Here is a 19759-nt window from a genome sequence, read left to right on the forward strand (position 1 = left end):
AGCGCCGGGATCATGATAATCTATGGCAGCAGGCATTGCTCATTTACATATTGCACTTACTCCAGAATTTTCCTTTTTATAATTAATTTTGTTTAGAAAGAGTCATTTTAACGCTCAAAAAATAACACGAACATTAATATCTATTGTTGAAATGTAAACTTGGGGATTTAAATACATTTTTGCAACTGACATTGTTGTCAACAATGGGGACAGATGTATTAAAAAATTTGCAGTTTTCTTAAGCCGTAAATTAACTGTCTAACCAAAATTGTAGGTCACAGAAAGTACCAGTTTAGAATTTGTCGAATACAATAAATGTATTGAAACAAAAACTGTGCCACAAAATACAAAACATGGCTTCAGACAATCGAATTATCCTCTATTTCTTCATCATAAATTAACACCACACTGACAAATTAGTACCTGAGATTTGGCAACACCGTGTGGGCGAAAACAAGTGAAACTTCACTTACCTCGTACCTTAATTGTCAAGTGAAAGGCGCGAGAAATGTCTGTTGAAATTGTTAAATATCAAAATTACCGAGAAGTAACTTTTCTTAATGAGTGAAATGCATTGTACGAAGCATAAAATGGAATATGAATCAAACCCAAACTAAATGAAAACATAAAATTGAGACCCGATTAAAATAACACAGAACGAAGTATCTGCTTTATTTATATTTTATTTAGTGTTCTGTCTGACGACAGGTCCATATGAACAGGATCCTTCCATCCTTTTCTCGGACTGGGACCTGTTCATATACGTTCTTGGCAGATGATCCAGAAGTGGTTTGCCATTGCCTTCTTCTGTGTGTGAATGGAGTAATTGTTGGGATGCCACGGAGAAACCGGGGAAGAATCCCCCGGAGGAAAACTCAGTGTTGCCTAGACCACTGCCTTGCCCAACACAAGTTCAGTGCTCAGTGCATTACACAAATATTATTTCGTTTGTTTAATTGGATATTGAAGCTATACTGTCACTGTTGCTTCTGCAGCAAAAACATTTCTTCTCGAAACTGACGACATTGTTGGGCAGTCAACAATCACACACTGACAGAGCCTAGTTTGGCAACACTGTGAGAAGCCCCCGTCCCCGCCCGCGACAACAATGTGCTGGGAAGGTAAGCGGAGTTATTTTGGCGAGCCTGTGTGTTCCTAGCTTCACGTCGTCTGTCTCCCACACGGACCTATTTGCTATATTTACATGGGCCTGCTCACCTTGGCCTGCTCCTGCGGGTGACAACAGAAACAAGCAGCCAGTGGTCGTGAGCTTACATTTGTGCGTTTCACTCACTAACTAGTGCTCGTGTGTGTAGTGGTTCGTCCTGCATTATTATCTACTGGGATGACGGCACCATGTCGTATCTCACCTCCGCCCACAGCGCCATCAAAAGGTAAACATGAGAATCAGCAGGTTAAAACGGTTGAAGTGGCTTCAGACGAACGGGAACATTGAACAGCGTTTGTGAACGATGTTGACAAACACTCGAAGTGCAGAAGTTTGACCGAAACTTCTTTACAGAATCTTTTAGTCCGTCCCAGCTGTAAATGTTTGGCCACAAAGATTTAATTGTAACAAATAAGATTAATAAAATACTTAAAAAAATTTACAACAATGTCCAGATCAGTTCCTGTCTGGAAAGAAATTCCTTGCGAGGCGTTTTTCTTCTTCTTTTGATTCTTTTAATCTTTGACGTGGCACTCCATAAATATTCCCGCCATTCCTGTGGCTCTGTTACATTTGAAATTGTTCTCTTTGGCATCCATGCCCAAACGAAGTTATGAATAGACTACGTAATTAAAAATTATAAGGAAAAAATGTGTTTGTTAACCGAAAATTAATACTACATAATATATTTAACAAGATATGAATACATTACGTTTCATTGTTAATAATATATAAAAAAAGTGATAGTGGAACCACGGTTCCGCAGAATTTGACGTAAATACGTCTATACGGAAAGGAAGTTCATATATTGTTTCCTAGGTAACAACAATGCTGAGTAAACAGATGAGGTTTCCTAAGTAACATAACAATGAAGTTACACTTTTTCGTTTCCCTTTTTCGTAACACTTTTTCGTAACAATTTTTCGTAACACTTTTTGCCGAATAACACTGACCCTAAAATATAGACGTATTTACGTCAAAATATAATATATATTACATATAAAATGTTTACTTTTGACAACAAAGCACGCACGTGGTACGTAGAAGGACTCTGTCCGCTTCGACGTTTACCGTTCTGCTACGGAACACCAAATGCTCGCACGTACATTGTTCTACGCTGCTGAATGCTCGCAGGAAAGGTTCGTCACCACACGTCCATCTTAGAAACACTTTTCCTTAACGTTGTTCGCCTGAGTCTGACCCAGTTAACGGATGCATTCCGTGTGGATTCAAATGTGACACTGAGTGTGCGCATTTAGAGTCAAAAGACAGTTCGTTATTTAAAGCAGCATGACTCGGTGCGCGAAGCTCTCTTTTAAACACGCACAAACGAACCTCTTTACATCGCTTTGATGGTGGAAAGATGAGTCATAAACGGGATTGAAGCAAGGTCATCCCATTGGTTTAAATTTAATGACGATTTCACTTTAGTAGATCAAGAACGTATTATTGTTCATTAATTTAACACGAACACTTATAAAATGTTACGTGTGATTTTGTTCACAGTAATTAAGCTTACAAACCAAACTCCTCACCCATCCGGAACGTCATCAACACGAACATGCTGGTAGACTTTTAGTATTTTTCTCTCTTTCTTTTTTGAAGAGAGCGCGTGTTGAAGATTCTTGTAGGCTACGCGTGGATTAATTCCAACGCCGGATATGCAGTACGTGATCCGGGTTGTCATTATTTTAGGTTAACGAAACATGCATTCAGGGCTGTAACATAACTTTTTAAGAGATGGTAAAGTTGCGTCATATTGTGAAATAATAAATATTTAAAATAATTAACATTTAAAATATTTAAAATTTAAATATTTTAAATGTTAATTATTGTAATATTTTAATATTTAATAAGAATTTATTGTGATTAGACGGACAAGATTTAAACAATATATAACTTTTTAAGTGGATTTATTGTTGGCCGTGACAATTTGCAGACTTTACCCATACACAATTCCTCTTCTCCTTGTAACTGTCGCGACAGGAAGAGGTAACCGTCAGATGGCATTTCGCTTGTCGAAACTGTGCCACATAGTCTGGAACTCTGTTAGTGTAAGCGACCCTGAAGTCTTTTTGACGTAAATACGTCTATGAGGAAGGGTCATTCGGCAAAAAAGTGTTACGAAAAAGGGAAACGAAAAAGTGTAACTTCATTGTTATGTTACCTGGGAAACCTCTTCTGTTTACTCAGCATTGTTGTTACCTAGGAAACGTTACATTACATTACATTAAAATACATTATTTTACATTACATTCATCTACCACAGACCCATCTTAAGCGTAACTAATTCAAGTTAAGTATTCAAGCATTTTTGTTACCTAGGAAACGTCATCTGTTTACTCGGCATTGTTGTTACCTATAAAACATTACATTACCTTACATTACCTTACCTTACATTACATTACATTACATTACTTTACATTACCTTACTTTTACATTTCATTACTTTACATTACATTCAGCTACCACAGACCCATCTTAAGCGTAACTAATTGAAGTTGAATAAGCAATGTCTTAATCAAACTTTACTCAATTGTAAAGCGGGTATAAAGGAAGTATTTAGAATGAAGCCAATATATAAAGTTACTTTCCGTATAGACGTATTTACGTCAAATTCTCCGGAACCGTGGTTCCACTATCAATTTTTTATTGGCCCTCAACACTAATTTGCGTTCGGAATGGAAGCTTCTCGCCACCTGTTTCCTTAGCACAGCGGAAGTCGTAAGAGGGAGCAGAGGTTAAACTCCATGCATTCTGAACCTCGTCATTGGCGTGGGGGTCACCTCCAAGCCAATTATCTCCTGACATCTGTTGGATAGGTGACCCCATTCCTGTTAATAATCGAACCACGGTCGTCCAGCCATAGGTAGTCATTTTATTGATTGAGTCTGTAAAGAATAATTTGGAGAATTAATGAGTTTGCCAGTTGAGTACTGAAGAGTGTATTGAGACTTGAGAGAGATGACGCAGAAAAAAACACTTTAAAGAACTTCTGTTTTTACTGAATGAGTCATAACGCTGCTAGTAATATTTGAAGTTACTAGAAATGAATAACTTGTTTTAAAATTCTCAGTTTCGGAAGATAAGGAAGGCTGCTGTCTGGATCACATTGAACAAGACAATATAAAGAAATCTTAAGTCTGGTTGACGGAAACAAGATTTATGAACTACCCTTTGTTTCCTAGGCAACGAAAGGACGTTTCTGGATACTTTATCTGCAGATGTGACGATGCAGATTTGTGGAGGGAGCAGATGTAATTTTCTAAAATATGGTCGTAGCCTATTTCAGGGACCAATCGCAAAATTTGCTTGGAGGGATTCGAAAAATCAGAAACCTCTGTGAAGGTGCAGAAATTCTGAAGTTACGCGTCGGATAATCTGCACGGGAATGCGAGAGAGATAAATGCGCTTGCCGCCGAACTCATCGAACGATCATTTGTACCGGAAGGGAGTGGTTCAGGAGCACTACGTCCCGCAGTGGCCTATTAAAATTGTTTTTATCGATGTTTCAGAGGTCCTTGCTGCCTACATCATCATCAAGGCTATGGTGGTTGAGGCAGAAAGTATCTCTGAAAAGTCGGTGAACTTCTATCAGGCTACACAGCGCTACATCCAATGAAAACCGAGTAGATGACTGAGCTTTTGAGTGCATACTCGCTGCTCTATGACGTAAATCATCCAAGGTAGAGTGACGTTAAGCTGAAAGAAAAATTTGGTATTAAGGTGGGGTTGAATTGAACCAATCAGATACGAATGCATTCATTTACGTTGCATATATGTTTATTAATAAATGTATATGCGTAACTCAGTCAATATAGTGGCTGGCTACAGACTGGACGACCGAGGTTCCATCACCGATTGGGGGGCAGAGGATTTTTCCTCTAGCATCTGCGTTCAGACCGGTCCCACGGCTCACCCAGCCTCCTGTTTATCGGGCACTGGGTACCGGGGTCCTTTCCCGGGGGTAAAGAGCGGCCGGGGCGTGATGCTGACCACTCACCCCTATCTAGTGCTGAGGTTAAGAATAAGTAGGAGCTATACTACCTCTCCCCTAAGGCGACCAACATGGCGTATAGTGGGACAGATATATATATATATATATATATATATATATATATAATTGTCACTGGGCAACCATTCACTTCTTAGATCCAAAGGGCTAATTTTTCAACTGGACGTTTCTTGCCACTCAACCCTACGCGTACCAATAGCAAGAAAAATTATTCCTGATGGAATCTCGAATTGCCAGGCCGTGGTTCTGTGCAGAACCGCTTCGACCCGCAGAGTTTTGGGGAGTTGCGTTGGAATCACATTTTTCTGAACGTCGTGTGTTAAAATCTAAGATAATTTTGTGGTGTGGTTAAGATCACGGAATCGACGTTTTCTACGTTCAGTTTTAAACACCGCTTGAAGTTAATTTTTTTTTATTTTTGTTAGAATACCGAAGACATTTTCTGAAACTATTCTCACACTATTTAAATACGCTGTTTTCTTGATTTCCCAGTATTTTCGGTTTGGGGCATGACCTTAAAAGGCAAGAGTTCTATGGGAATGCTTCATCTGCAAATATTACGTGTGTCGAGCTTTCACTACCTCCGAGAAGTGGCTTCTGTTCAGGACCGTTTAATCTCTTCTTTTGAAGCGTTTTTTTCTTCCTTTTTGTGATATGAGAATATTCGGCTCTTTATATGAGTGTGTGGTGTGAGTCATCTACTAGAGCTAATAATACGGTGGAAAATGTCTTATACCAATTGAAGAATTGAGAGACACTGTTTGCAGGTACTTCAATGATCACGTGTTTACAATCTGAGCAAAGTGCTAAGTTTTTTGGCCTGCAAAATGTATTTTATTCGCCAGATCTTCTGTCAGAGATAACGATTAGGAAACATAGATCCTGGAATTCTGAAGGAGTGAATCCTGACAGAATCTTTCGCACGTTCTTCGTATGAAGCGAAGTATCCCCCTTCTTTTGTTTTACAAGAAACTGCCGCGTATTAATTTATTTCCCGTGGTTTTATTTTTTCTTCGTCACTGGCGGTCTCGGGTTCGATTCCCGGCGGTGCCTGAATTTATAACTTGTGTTGGGCAAGGCCGTGGTCTAGGCAAAACGGAGTTTTCCTCCGGGGGCTTCCCCGGTTACTCCGTGGCATCCCAACAATTACTCCATTCACACACAGAAGAAGGCAATGGCAAACCACTTCTGGATCATCTGCCAAGAACGTATATGAACAGGTCCCAGTCCGAGAAAAGGATGGAAGGATCCTGTTCATATGGACCTGTCGTCAGACAGAACACTAAATAATAATAATAATAATAACTGGCGGTAACGCAAAGCCAGATGAAGCAGGCAGGAGGCGCTTGGAGGACGGCGTCGTGTGGTAGAATATGAATCGACCTTAGGGCCGTTGTACTTGATACTGCCCTTTGGAACAAGTGTCTGTGGGTGAACTGTCCTGTGAGCCATCAGTTTCTCACGGCGTTGAAGTGTCAGTTGTGATTGCGAAGTGTTAATAGGTATAAGCCAACTTCTCGGATGATCATGCCGCTCCCGTCTTCAGGGCGGTGTTATTACCCAGAATACCATATCCAAATAGTCTATAATTATCCGACAAGTTATTTACGAAATTCGTTTTTATTTCTGGTTTATTTTTCGTCTGTATAAGCAGCTCTGAATAAATGGAGTCGAACTGTAGGATGAATAATGAATTTGAGACTACGGAAGAAAGTGACCACAGCCAAATGGCATTTTCCAAGGGCAACTGAGTAAAACAACGAAAGATCTGTCAGGGTAGCGTGTTGCCATGCAGAAATCGGAAAATTTTTGGACGTATTCTTATAGGCCACGTCAGTAAAAGTGTGCTGTAATCTTAAACTGAAAGCTTACATTTATTATGCGTTCCCGCAATCATTCAGCCGAACTTGTCGAAAAGTCTGCAGACCCCAGCTGACTTCTGTTTGCACACAAGGTGTGTATTATATGTCAGTGTTATTAATACGCCGATTATCGGCGTCAAATGTCCCCGCGCTAACTCTTGCAGTTACTAACGACATATCACGTTCAGTTTATGTGCGTTAACGGAGGTTGTGGTCTCCATGGTGATAGGAAATCAACCGGAATACAGGCCATTACAGAGGCTACTACTTTAAACCCCATGAAGAAATGTTTTCCGACTCCATTTTATATACAGTATGGCATACTCATGGTGTTTTACCTCACCGTGAAGACCTTGAAGGCAATGTCCTACGTAAGCGATAACAAGCGAGCTATGCGAGCTGCATAAGTAGCATGGGGTGTCATGACATAAGGGAATCGCTTGTTGTGTCCTACGTGAGAGAAACACACGGCCTTCCTGCGCATGCCCCTTCCCTGTACTGCACAGTCAGAGCTTCCTTGCGCATGCGCCTTACTGGCCAGCGCAGCGACTCGCGCGAAAATATCAAAATATTTGATCTCGGACTTTGGCCGCTGACCGCTTCGCTGTAACATAGGACAGCGCCACACAAACAGCCAGTTTGATATTTCCGCTTCACCCACGGAACTCGCACCGCTCGCATTTAATCGCTCACGTAGGACACCGGGTAAGAATCTATTGACTGATACGTAGTTTCATTGAGCTGAAAGAAAGTGATGTTTCCTCCGCTGCCGATACAAACACTGAACCTGAGGACGGTAACTGCGTAACGTTACGGCCAGTAATGAACCTCTGCGTAGAAGGTAATCTCTGTCTAATTTGCAAGTTTTAATGTTTCCCGTTTCCCTGCAGTTGGCATCACTGACGCGCCGTGTGCTGTATCCGTGGGAGCTCTTTTTTACCCCCTGCAATCACGTGCAAGGCGAGGAAATGAGTAGCAAGATGTTCGCTGTGCGATGCGTACTTTGACGGGCCAGGTGAGCTGAAGAGTTATCATTTGACATTTATGCAAAGCAGGGTAGCTATATTGTACCTAAACTGACAGGGATGGCATTCGTACGGCAGCGTTTCTTGAGTTGCCCCACGATCAGACTTGACGTGGCTATCAGATGTGGCACGCCATCCGAAGTCCGTCATCTTATCTTCGCAGGAAGCCAGCTGCTGAATTGATTTTGAGGGAAACACACGCGCAGATGTAACAATGGCTGCCTTTTGAACTCCGAAAGGATATGGGGGCGTGGCATTGATTCGTCTTACCGGATTGCATGAGGTCGGCAGACCCGTATAATTTTTGAACAGAAGACGGACACTTGACTTCAGGAAACATTCGATGTCTCTGGAATCCTGTAGCTTACGCGCAGGTAGGGTTCATTCGACGGACGGACCAGGGTTCGTGGCTTTAACATTGTGTATTTTCGTTCTGTTTTTTGGGGATGTGCGCGGTGTTGTAGCTGACACCTAATCCATGCTTTCTGCTTCAAACAGTGCATGCACTTTAATGGTCTCTACTTGCGATGCAGTGGTCCTGTCGTTAAACCGATAGGCGGCTTTGAATTTAAAATTTGAAACATACCACACGTTGAAAATCTTCAGCTTTGGTGCACGTGTCCCTTGTCCCTAGTCTGGATGTTCTGGTTGTTTTACTCAGTACTTTCACGTAGGCATAGATCGAGGCTTCAGACGTTTTGACGATTATAACAAGTTTCAGACCACTCCTCATTCTTTAAAGAGCAGACTTACGAAATCCGCGCTCTGCATCTATCTTTATCAGATTTACAGTTATAATTTAGTTGATCGATCTTTGCGAAACCACTTAAGCCTACATTTTAGTTTCCTACAAACGGTAATAAGGACAACGAGGGTGCGTGAATGCTTGAGGTGCTAGAGTAAATTAGAATAGGTTAGGTTAGATTATGTGAGGTTAGGTTAGGGTAGGCAATATCTCTAGGGCTTTAAGGGTCGCAACAGCGTTCGAAATAAATAAACCTTTGTCATGCCATGACGTGGGACTCATTTCCATTTGGCGTTCAGTCTACTAACGATGGAGCATATGAATATGGAATATGAATATTTGCATCAAGATATATTACAAACATTTCTTGTGTGTCAACAGCTAGTAACATGAAAACAGTTGTAATCACGGTACAAGGAACAAATTAAAGTTGGCTCCAGCAGGATTGGGTTCTGCGTCAATGTACAAGCGACGCACTGCGCCAATTCATGAGACAAATTTCATTTACGTGTTGGGCGATACACCCACAGTACCGAAATATGATATTAGCCACTTAATACTTGGAGGACTCAAGTCTACTCAGTAGTATAATCTCATCTAAGTAATTTCAAAACGCTGTTTTGTCCTCGAACAAAATGTAGTGAATCACCAGTAACAAAAGTATTTTTGGTGTTCAGAAATAATCCCAACCTTATTTTGAGAACCAGATTGAATCAGCTAATTATTCTGAGGGGATTGTGCAAACTTTCTGTTTACCGGAAGACAAATTTACGATTTAATTCCGATGACATACTCTTTTGTTTTAAAATTGACGGTCGGTAGGTAATACGTAATCCAATTTTATGTTTGTTTAAGGCATCAAATTAGAATGCGAAACTCTTCAAGTAAATTAAAGTTGTGAGTGAACGGGAGTCCGGGCTGAGGCGTGCGGGTTACCATAGCAACCCATTATCGAGGATCATGAAGCACCAACTGCGTTATAACAGCATGTTCAGTGCCCTACTGAGAGGACGAGTGAGAAACCCTTTTTTATGCAGGTATTAATTCTGTCCTGTGAATGCTCGTAATATGGGGACATGAAAAATGGAGTTTTTGTCTGTCATCAAATGCGAGTTAATTCCCGAAAACCTGGAACGTTTCTCCAAGGAATGTGTAAGGCGCCTATAAAGGAAATTCCACGCCTTAATATTTTGTACATCCCCGAAACAACTGAATCAATAGCCAACATTGTCCCAAAAGTGAGTTCGTTAATTGATTAATTAATTGGGGCATTGTGAGCTGTTTGTAACGGAATTAATGCTAGTTCATAAATGTGTAAAAGCTAGATCACAATTTATTTAAGAACCAATAAGAGTTATAAATTCGTTTATTCGGAGCTGTGTTCGCGTTTATGTGGTTGGCGACTTTCTTGTCGTTAGTTATGAGTTAGTAGGCGGGAATTAATTAAATTAAATCCGTGGCGTAACGGCTCCAGAGAGCCAAAGCCGACTAGCTTGACTACTGGCCTCACGTTCACATGCCTAAGCAGAGGTGAACGATCATCCAACCAGATATAGGATGACGTGTGGTCAGCACGACGAACCCCCAGCCATTGCTAGTTTTCCTGACCGGATTACGCTACTAATTGTAGCTCCCCAATTTCCTCACGATGCTGGGTTGGCACCGGTCCCATACACTGGTCGAAAGCTCATGAGAAAATTTCTTCTCCCCCGAGACTCGAACCAGCGCGCATTCCGTATCGCCGGTCCGAAGCATGATGCCTCAGACCGCGCGGCTACGGCGCGGGACAGTAGGCAGGAATAAGAATCAAAATTATGAGCACGTAAGTCTGGGGTTGCACGCTGCCTTGGACCAGCTCAGCATCGTGAATCGCTAATCTTCCAGAATTCCGTTTTACGGTAGTGCACCCGCGTGTATTCTGATGATGTATTTGCCGCACTGAACAGACGCGTGTGTGAACGCGGTGTTGAGAGTGACATCTGGACCAAGAGAGACGATGCTGGAAAATATATTCTCGGGGAGCTTAATAATCTGTGCCCTTCGCCAAATTACACGTGTGATCAGATTACGGATAATGAACCGAGAGGGGAATCCGTGACGTCAGAATTTCATTTGGAAAACCTGCTCGTCAAGACCTAGGCGTAGATGTAAGAATGATATTAGAGCATGTCACTGCTTGAGAAGTGTTTTGTTCTACCTCAGCTGCTCGCTGTATTTCTACGTACGTATAGCCATTTTGCAGGAAACTTTTACGTCATGTTCTCACACATTCCTTATTCTAGGAAATGTTTGAATAAATATTGTTATTTTTTATATTTTCAGTTTTGAATTTGAGTGTTAAAATGTTTTAAGTGAATCTCAAGTGGAACTAATAAAATCTATCAAATGAATTGAACTTGGTTCAAGACTGCTTCTGTATCTTTTGATTAATTTCGTGGTATTTTAAGAATGACGGAAGTAAGAGTTAAGAAACTGCCGTGATTTAGCAGAAACAAACACAAACAACAGAAGCGAAACGAATGTAACTCGCGGTGTTACCTCGGAGGACACATTATTTCGCATCGGATATACGAAAGTTCCCAACGTAGAATACACAGAGTATTATAGGTGGTCTACAAAGAAAAGCAAAGCCTCAGTTGATTTTAATCCATTGCATACGCAGGAAATGTTCAACATTGGAGAGAAAACACATACGAAGCCTAACCATTGAGATTTAACTACCGGTAGGCCTAGCGGTCTAGCGGTTAGAACGCTGGCCTTGTAATCCTGGGGTCTCGGGTTCGATTCCCGGCGGTGCCCGAATTTATAACTTGTGTTGGGCAAGGCCGTGGTCTAGGCAACACGGATTTATCCTCCGTGGCATCCCAACAATTACTCCATTCACACACAGAAGAAGGCAATGGCAAACCACTTTTGGATCATCTGCCAAGAACTTATATGAACAGGTCCCAGTCCGAGAATAGGATGGAAGGATCCTGTTCATATGGACCTGTCGTCAGACAGAACACTAAATAATAATAAGATGAGGTGGTCTAGCGGTTAGAACGCTGGCTTTGTAATCCTGGGGGTCTCGGGTTCGATTCCCGGCGGTGCCCGAATTTATAACTTGTGTTGGGCAAGGCCGTGGTCTAGGCAACACGGAGTTTTCCTCCGGGGGCTTCTTCCCCGGTTTCTCCGTGGCATCCCAACAATTACTCCATTCACACACAGAAGAAGGCAATGGCAAACCACTTCTGGATCATCTGCCAAGAACGTATATGAACAGGTCCCAGTCCGAGAAAAGGATGGAAGGATCCTGTTCATATGGACCTGTCGTCAGACAGAACACTAAATAAATAACTAAAAAATATACTACTAACAGACTCCACGTATTTCTGTACACATTTATTTACCGTAGCAGGAAATCACTAGCCTTTAAGGCCCAGTGAAACGTTTCCAGCGCAATAAGGACGTGGTATAAGCAACATTGTACTGATTTCATATTGGCTATTCCGTGCGTGTATACGTATGCTTCCGAAATGCCCTTAGGGGTTCAAACATATTCTGTGCTCTACTAGGTAAGAAGATCCCACCATTGGAACACTATTCTCTTTAACCCAGTACGCTCTCACACCACATTCTATTATGCCCCTCCCATTTATGCTTAGGTCTTTCGAGCCTTCTCTTTCCTTCAGGATTTCCATTCGTACATTTTTGTGTATTCCTCATCGCTGTTAACTTTCGTGGTTTATTGTTTCGTTGACTTGGAAGGTGGCTGGCTGGCTGCTGGCGTCGGGGCTGCGAGAACATTCAAATCATCTCACTTGTGTCCTTGCGCGTAACGTTTCTGTTCTTCATGTCGACTTTGTTGACGTGTGCTGACTGATGTAAAATGAATTTTGTTGGACTTTGTGTCGGACGGGGCGCAGTTCCCGTAAGTAAGGCCCTGGTATTCCCAGTTGAGCTTTTTTCTCCATTATCTGATGTACAGATCCACTGACTATATTCGATGTGTATTGGCATATTCAATCCGCCCCGAGTTCGCTACCTGAAAACCTCGCAATCGGAATGTTCTTTGAGATCCACAAGGTGTTTGCGTACATTTCATTTGTTCAACAAATATTTTGTATCATGGGTCGTTTACGGATTACATTTATAAACACTGGTTTGAGCTTTGTTTAAAGTGGTGTTTATATCTGAGCGAAGTGATTCGAGATTAGATTATAATTTTGTCCGAAATGTTTCAGTAATTTCTGAGTTTAGACCTTCGGGCAAAGGGGCGGACACCCCAATGCGCTGTCGTCTGGCGGATTTCGTGCAAACAATGCAAACAGTTACTTGAACCCAGCGTGGCGTCTGCTTGTCATCCGTGTTGTGTGTGTGCGCGCAGTGCATTGACCCTCAGGCTGGCTCGGGGTTGCTAGTGACATAGGTCAGAACGAATTGTCGGTTTCCACTAAGGGCTGTTTTTTGAGTGTGATCAGACGCGCGCAGCCCTGTGCCGTCCGTCTCGGCGCTGGGGGTGGAGATCAATACACCGCGCAGGTTCTTCGGAATGGAAGTCCACCCCGCAGATGCAGTGAACAGAAAAGTTTGTCTGCTCCGTGGCTGGTTAGTGTGACCTCGTTACTACAATTGTAACCTTTGTTTCATGATGGCGTGAGACTTAGTCTCTGAACTGTCGTAAGAGAACGCAGATGAAGGGCGTTTGGCAACAAAATGCTGAAGAGAAAACGATATATTGTCCAAGAAGTGAATGGAAGCTTCAAAAACTGGAGGACAAGATTCATAAATCGAACTCTTCACCACATATAAAAAGGATTATGTAACCAAGGAGGAGGATGTGCCTTTCTCAACCCCCATGCGTGCTACACGCATGGGGGTTGAGAAAGGCAGGCAGTGTTTTAGTCGGAAAACTAAATAAATGAAATCGCCACTTGGGATACATCGCCCTGATTATGGAGGCAGCAAGGACCTCTGAAACGTCGGTAAACTTATACCAGGATACACGGCGCTATAGCTCAGAAATCAGGCATCTGCAAGCAAAGTACGGCTTGTGAGAAGAATAATACTGAAATACTTATTTTTTTATGGTTTTATAATAAAAAAATACTATTTGTTACCTGAATGATTTGCACGGAATGTTTTGATGTTGTGGAGGGCTTTTCCCGTCGTCTCAAAAGGCTAATCGGCCTAAATGCTTGAAGTGTTCTTGACAAATCTTCAATTTTATTAGGTGCTGAGTCCACAACTTGGATGTACAGTGCACTGAGGCTCTGAACATTCCTGGTTTTTTGATTCACTGCATTGATTTTCCGTCAGAAAGTACTTCATAGCCGTCACCATCCAGCGGAAAATTCAATTCAGACAACAAAGCAAGCTTCATTATCAGTGGGGCGGGGCGGGGCGGGGCGGCGTTGGGTTATGGACCTGTCATAGAAATAAGATGCACGTGGACGACATAATGCAGACACAACAACAGCAGTTTGTGACGACGCTCGGCGCCGCCACAAATAGTTTGCTGTTGTTCCCCAGAAGTGTGCTAGTTTCTACAGCCTATCTCTGTAGGCGCTTGTGGAGATTAACCAACAGTCCGCCGGAGAGCTGGTGACGTAGGCGATCGGAGACATTCAGGACTCCGGTCGAAGCTGTCGTGGAGTCAGCAGGTTCGTCCACGGCTGCGGCACTAGGTTAGTCCATAGGGACCAAGGGTCTTGGGGACAAAGCCATTCGCAGTGTGAAGGTCAAGTTTGTGGAGGTTCTGGAGTGACGAAAAGTGACTCGGATCACGTGAAAAGGGCCAACTACAGATTATACGGTCGGACTTTTGAGTTCTCATGACGCGAGACGTTAAACAAAACCTGTCCTTAAACGACACGTGGAAAATTGTTTCTCCAGGTCGATTATGAACGGTTTTGAGGATGACGTATTACAATCTGGATTACTGAGCTTTTGGACTTTGTCCAAATTATGGCATTCTAAACAAGTCACAGTGCCTGAGTGGTCCAGTGATTGAAGCTGGCTCTTTCTAATCGACCAATCAGAGTACCAGTTCCCTTTCCGGAAAACTAAGACAGATTCACTTTTCGAAAAAAAAAATACTGTTTTTTGGAATAACACATGGTGGACAGAATCTGTAAACCTTCGTCACCCAGTTTTACCCAGCACTAGAAATGGACCGCGAAATTTGACTTCGAGCCATTTTTTTTTCTGAACACAACTTACAGCTTTAAATTAATGCCAGTTTCCATCCCGGTGCGTCGTTTATACGAACAGTGAGCGTCGCGAGGGAGGCCGATCACGCCCACCCAGCTGCCAGAGGATTTCTCGTGATGCGCGCGGGCGGGGTGCAGATCATGGGTTGTAGGAATTCTGTCTAAATGCATGTTATTCGCCCGCGGTGAGCAATTCTGTAATTTGTAGGTCGTTACGAAATGTTTGCGCTGACACTTGGAACGATTTGAGCTGTCTCGTGCCAACGCGGAAATGGACTTACGCGCTCCATACGAGGAAATTGGTCAAAGCGCATTTATGTTTTATCGACTGTAGATTACAATGTGTTAACGGAGAGCACGAATTGCAGTGGTTTGTAAGTTTCACGAGGTCACAAGAAAGTTTACAGGAGTTAGCAGATGTTTGAATTCCACTAGAGAAGACTCACTTCGTACAGTTAGTTGTATGTTCTAGGATGCCTGTCATCTTCTGATGTAACGTTAAGTCCTTTAACCGTGTTTGTCATTTTAAAGATGACGCTGTAGCCGTTTTGAGTATCATAGCGATTTTTGCTTGTTGCGAGTGAGTTTCGAATGTTGAAGTGTGTTTAGTTGAAACCAAAAGTCTATACAAAAACATCTGCAGAGCAGATTACTCTCAGCTACATTAATGAGAACACAAGAAGTGTTCATTTTTGGTTGCTTCGCGTGCTCTCTCTCTAGGAGAATGGCACAACCAGGACACGAAAAAGATGCTGACGTCTCCTTAACAGGGTCAGCCCATTCATGGCCACGATATGTTACCATCCGTTGCATTATTAGTGATGGAAACACGTGCCTGTGTGGAACGGTAACACTTTTAATTCGAAAGTTATTAGGCATTGCCGAGAATTTCTCTAAATTTTGTTTAAGCTGATAATGTCACGTGTAGCAGTTCTCCCGCCAAATTGGGGGCTTAAAAAGCGTGGTAATACGCCAAAACTGGACTATCAACTTATGAAATTTTCAACGTACTTACTTACCTTACAAAATACAATAAAAACAGTTCAGTTGGCAGTAATTTTGCACTTTAGATGTCTTAAGATTAGGCAGTCTTAGAAAGAGGTTGCTGCACGTGTTGTTTTGAATGAAACTGCCCCGCCACTCCACTGTTTCGGATGTCGGCGTGATTTTTTAGCGGCTTAAATAACATTGGGGCGCAGAAATTGAAAACACACGTGTTTAAGCTCTGATTACTCCAGACTGGCTGTGGTCTCAGATCGTTAGTAAAATCTGACACAGCAAGACGTGAATTGTGCAGTCGTGTAAAAATGGATTTCTAGCTCGTGAAGCAATCTAAAAATGTTGGAAGTGTTCGGCGCGATCAGGTTTACGATAGATGGTCCTCCAGAAATAAAATACTGACGGAAAGCGAACTTCTTTCTGTGATGTCCGCGTAGTCTGGCAGAAGTTTACTGGGCCTAATGAAGCACCTCTGCAACGTCGGTGAATTTATGACAGGCTACACGTCGCGACATCCTAGAAGACAGGCATCTTCAGGACGCTAAACTTATGCGCAAACTAACACTGAAAGTTTCCAGGGGTTTTGACCAAATTCAACGGGAGAGTCACGACCTTGTGTGACAACCGCTGCTCCGCACGCCTTCGCCGTATCGCCTTCATGCGATCGACCTACATTAACGTTGTGTCGTGTTGCAGTCAGCATTTGCATTACCCGGGGGTTGGGGGGGGGGTGGTGCTTGATCCACGATTGTGAAATCGTAAGTCGTCGCTTCGCGGCTGTTGTTAAGCTTGGACCGCGAAGTATAAACGAACTAAAGGGGTCTGGAAAGAGGATTTTGAGGCCGGCGTAACCATTAAGTATCTTGATCGTTAAAGGAAACTCTAGGACGAAGAAATGGTACATTTATGTGTAAACTGACTGCAGTCTGGCGCCACAAAGATGCGATTACTCATGGGCTTGTGTGTGGTTGCATGTCTCTGGAACGTTCTTTTCCGTTATGGATCACACCGCGTGGTACGACGACTTCAGAATTTCAAGGTCAACTCATCTGTAAAGAGAAAGAAATGTATTGAAGGAAGGCGGACACCTTGCATGCTTAACACACCGAATTTTGTTAAAACTCGTTAGATGTTTCAGAACTAATTACAAGTCTACGAAAGTGCAAAACTCACTTTTGCTATGTATTTAATACATTGAATACCGAATAATGAGAGATTTCTGGCTCTAAAATTAAATGTACAAAACGATTCAGAAGAAAAATTTCATTGTGAAGCACTTTTTTGATTACGAACAGAAAATACTGACATTTCAAAGACGTGCTTCGTGCCACATGACATGTTTGTTGTCATTTTATCTGATCTGGCCTGAAGTGGTAGGCAGACAGACAGACATGGATGGGCGCATAAGATGTTCTTCGGTCACACTAGCAATGCAGCTGCTTTGGGACTTTGACATCGTTGTTACTGCGAACGCATACTTGAATTTCTTTCGTCAGAAGGACACTCGTCATTTAAGAAACTTTTTTACTGAATATTTTAACTTCGACACTCCGTATCGAGATGTACAGATCGTCTCAGTTCAGCTTATGTTCGTGCCGCGGGTACCCTGCCTCCTGAATGAAAGTCTCAATCGTTACCGCTGCTCTAGTCTGCTGGGTGGAAAGCAATAAACGTGTTACGTTGAGTGGGTCATTTGCCACTGTCGCGACTAGCGTCCTCCGGTTGAGGACGGAGGACGCTAGTCGCAGACACTGCCAATTTCTCATCTCGGGTATAACAATAAAACTTTTCGCGGGCCTGCGTCGGCACATCGTGGGCCCTCGTGAAGCCGCTAATGATCATTTGCGTTCCTTAAAAGACGGGAGATTTCTTGACTAACCCGAACGACTGTTAGCTTTTCATGAAGTCTCTGCTTCATGGGTTGACGTTACTGTAACAGCTGGAAACGATTATCCGTGTTTGATTTTGACAGTTTCCTCGTGAATCGCACGCCGTCGGACTGTTCGCCTCTCATGATCTGCCAGCGGCGGGACACGGCCACGCAGAGCCCTGACCAACTTAGCCCGGTAGTCAAATTGGTTGGCTGCGACTGGGCGCATAGTTAGTTGATTTGGGATTCCAAAATTGTAAGGAGGTCTTTGTGAAAGCAAGCAAATTCTCCCGCAAAAGCATTCTGTGGTATCACTCCTTGAACTTCTCCCTAATTTCCTTCGTGTGTGCGTTTTGAATGTGATGCTAATCAGGCGATCAGCCGTTTCTACTCCGAAGTTGACTGCGATAGAAGATTTTATCGCGCCGTGAAAGTTTCAGTTCACATACTCATCAGACTTCAAAAACATGTTCTTTGATCTTGCCCAATAAGGAAAAACTTTGAAAGGCAGTGGTACTCCCAGAAGTTGTAGAATTGCACGCGAATATCTAATAAATTTCATAGTTGAGCACAAACAGGACTTTGTCATTCCTTGTCAGCCTGTCAGTGCTTACGTGCATTTGGTTACGTATTTAAAACAAAACTGCGTGGAGTAGAATCTTTATTCAAAAGCTCGTGTTCGCTTACCCGACCAGGAAATTGTCTGTTTTTATGAAACCTGGAGATGCGTTAATGACTTCGTAGCATTCTGCCATCGCAGCGATCCTCGACGATATGAATCCGTTTCATAGGCTAACTGGTTACTTGTTTAAGATTCGTTGTACCATCATTGTAATACAATCGATCTCTAGGTCTGCCTGTATTCCATCAGGTTTCCTGATCAAACTTTTGTATGTATTCCTTATTTCACAGCTGCGTTCTCCATGTGTTTTGTATTTATAACTGTCGTAATATTTAAATGTGACGCAGATACACGTATTAAAACATAATACCCAACTATCTTATACAAAAATTATTGAACCCGTTACTTACGGATTAACCCACGTCTTCAACAGTTCGAATCTAGGCTGTAAACAGAAGTTACCGGTTAAGACTAATTTTAGTGAGCAACCACGCACACACACTGTTCAGATCCACCAGAGTAAGCCCAGTGCAAAGCAGATATGTATAGAATTAAACAGATAATGCGATAGTTTTCAGTTTGAAATTGAATTGAAGTTCAAAGATGTGCCACACAGTCTGTTACGTACTCACTTCATCAGTTACAGCAATGACTATGACGTGCGACATAGTAGCGGGCTGTACAACCGACGGTTGTACGGGAGACGTTTTTTGTGTATGAAATGTGGGCCCACTGCCGGCATTTTGTCCAATTCGTACCGGGGTTAAAGCGACCGGAGTGTGGCGCTAAAAACTCACTTTACGTTTTACGCGGTGTTTCTGTTGTGTTTGTCTGCGCGCGGGGACTTTAAGTTTTAAGTTACGTGAAGATAGGTCAGTTCCAATCTAATTGCCTTTGGTTTAATCTTCGATCGAGTCAAATAATTTCTTTATTTTCTCCGTGACGTGCTAAACGTTCTCTAAACGCTCTTTGGTGAGCGCTGCCTTCAACGGCGTAGCTCTGGTCCTCTTGTCATTTGCATTAAACTGATGTTGCTAAGGATATCAGTAACTGGGTAATATTTGATCTCCTTGTTCAACACCGTTTAAGCGAGGGTTACAGTGGGATATTGTAGAAATTTAATGACGTCTAGGCTGAATGTGACACTGCCCTGGCAAACATTTTCAGTCTAACTCTTCGAGAATTTCAAGGACACTCGTCCGTCTCCTGTGCCACTGCTCTTCAAAAATAATTGTACATTGAAGGGTGGGATTCCCCAG

The 19759-nt window shown here is 42.6% G+C and overlaps 1 protein-coding gene and 1 long non-coding RNA gene across 4 annotated transcripts in view; both read left to right on the forward strand.

Moving 5' to 3' along the window:
* The window catches only part of Sh (Potassium voltage-gated channel protein Shaker), a 349783-nt gene that overhangs the window by 72075 nt on the left and 257949 nt on the right, over window positions 1-19759 (forward strand). Inside the window, exon 1 of one of the 3 annotated variants that reach the window (XM_022062096.2) lies at window positions 969-1394. The exons of the other annotated variants lie outside the window; for them this stretch is intronic. Coding sequence (XP_021917788.1) covers window positions 1357-1394 — 38 coding nt within the window. The 5' untranslated portion in view covers window positions 969-1356. Of the gene's footprint in view, window positions 1-968; window positions 1395-19759 lie in introns of those variants that run through there. 3 annotated transcript variants of the gene reach the window in all.
* Window positions 3350-12061, forward strand: LOC110828914 (uncharacterized). The gene is made up of 3 exons (XR_002542805.2): window positions 3350-4854; window positions 7936-8060; window positions 9671-12061. It is a non-coding gene; the product is annotated as an uncharacterized LOC110828914 (long non-coding RNA).

The sequence above is a fragment of the Zootermopsis nevadensis genome, unplaced genomic scaffold (assembly GCF_977971745.1).
Source record: "Zootermopsis nevadensis isolate Lab colony 2312 unplaced genomic scaffold, Znev_1.0 Znev_ptg000013l, whole genome shotgun sequence".
Lineage (NCBI taxonomy): Eukaryota > Metazoa > Arthropoda > Insecta > Blattodea > Termopsidae > Zootermopsis > Zootermopsis nevadensis.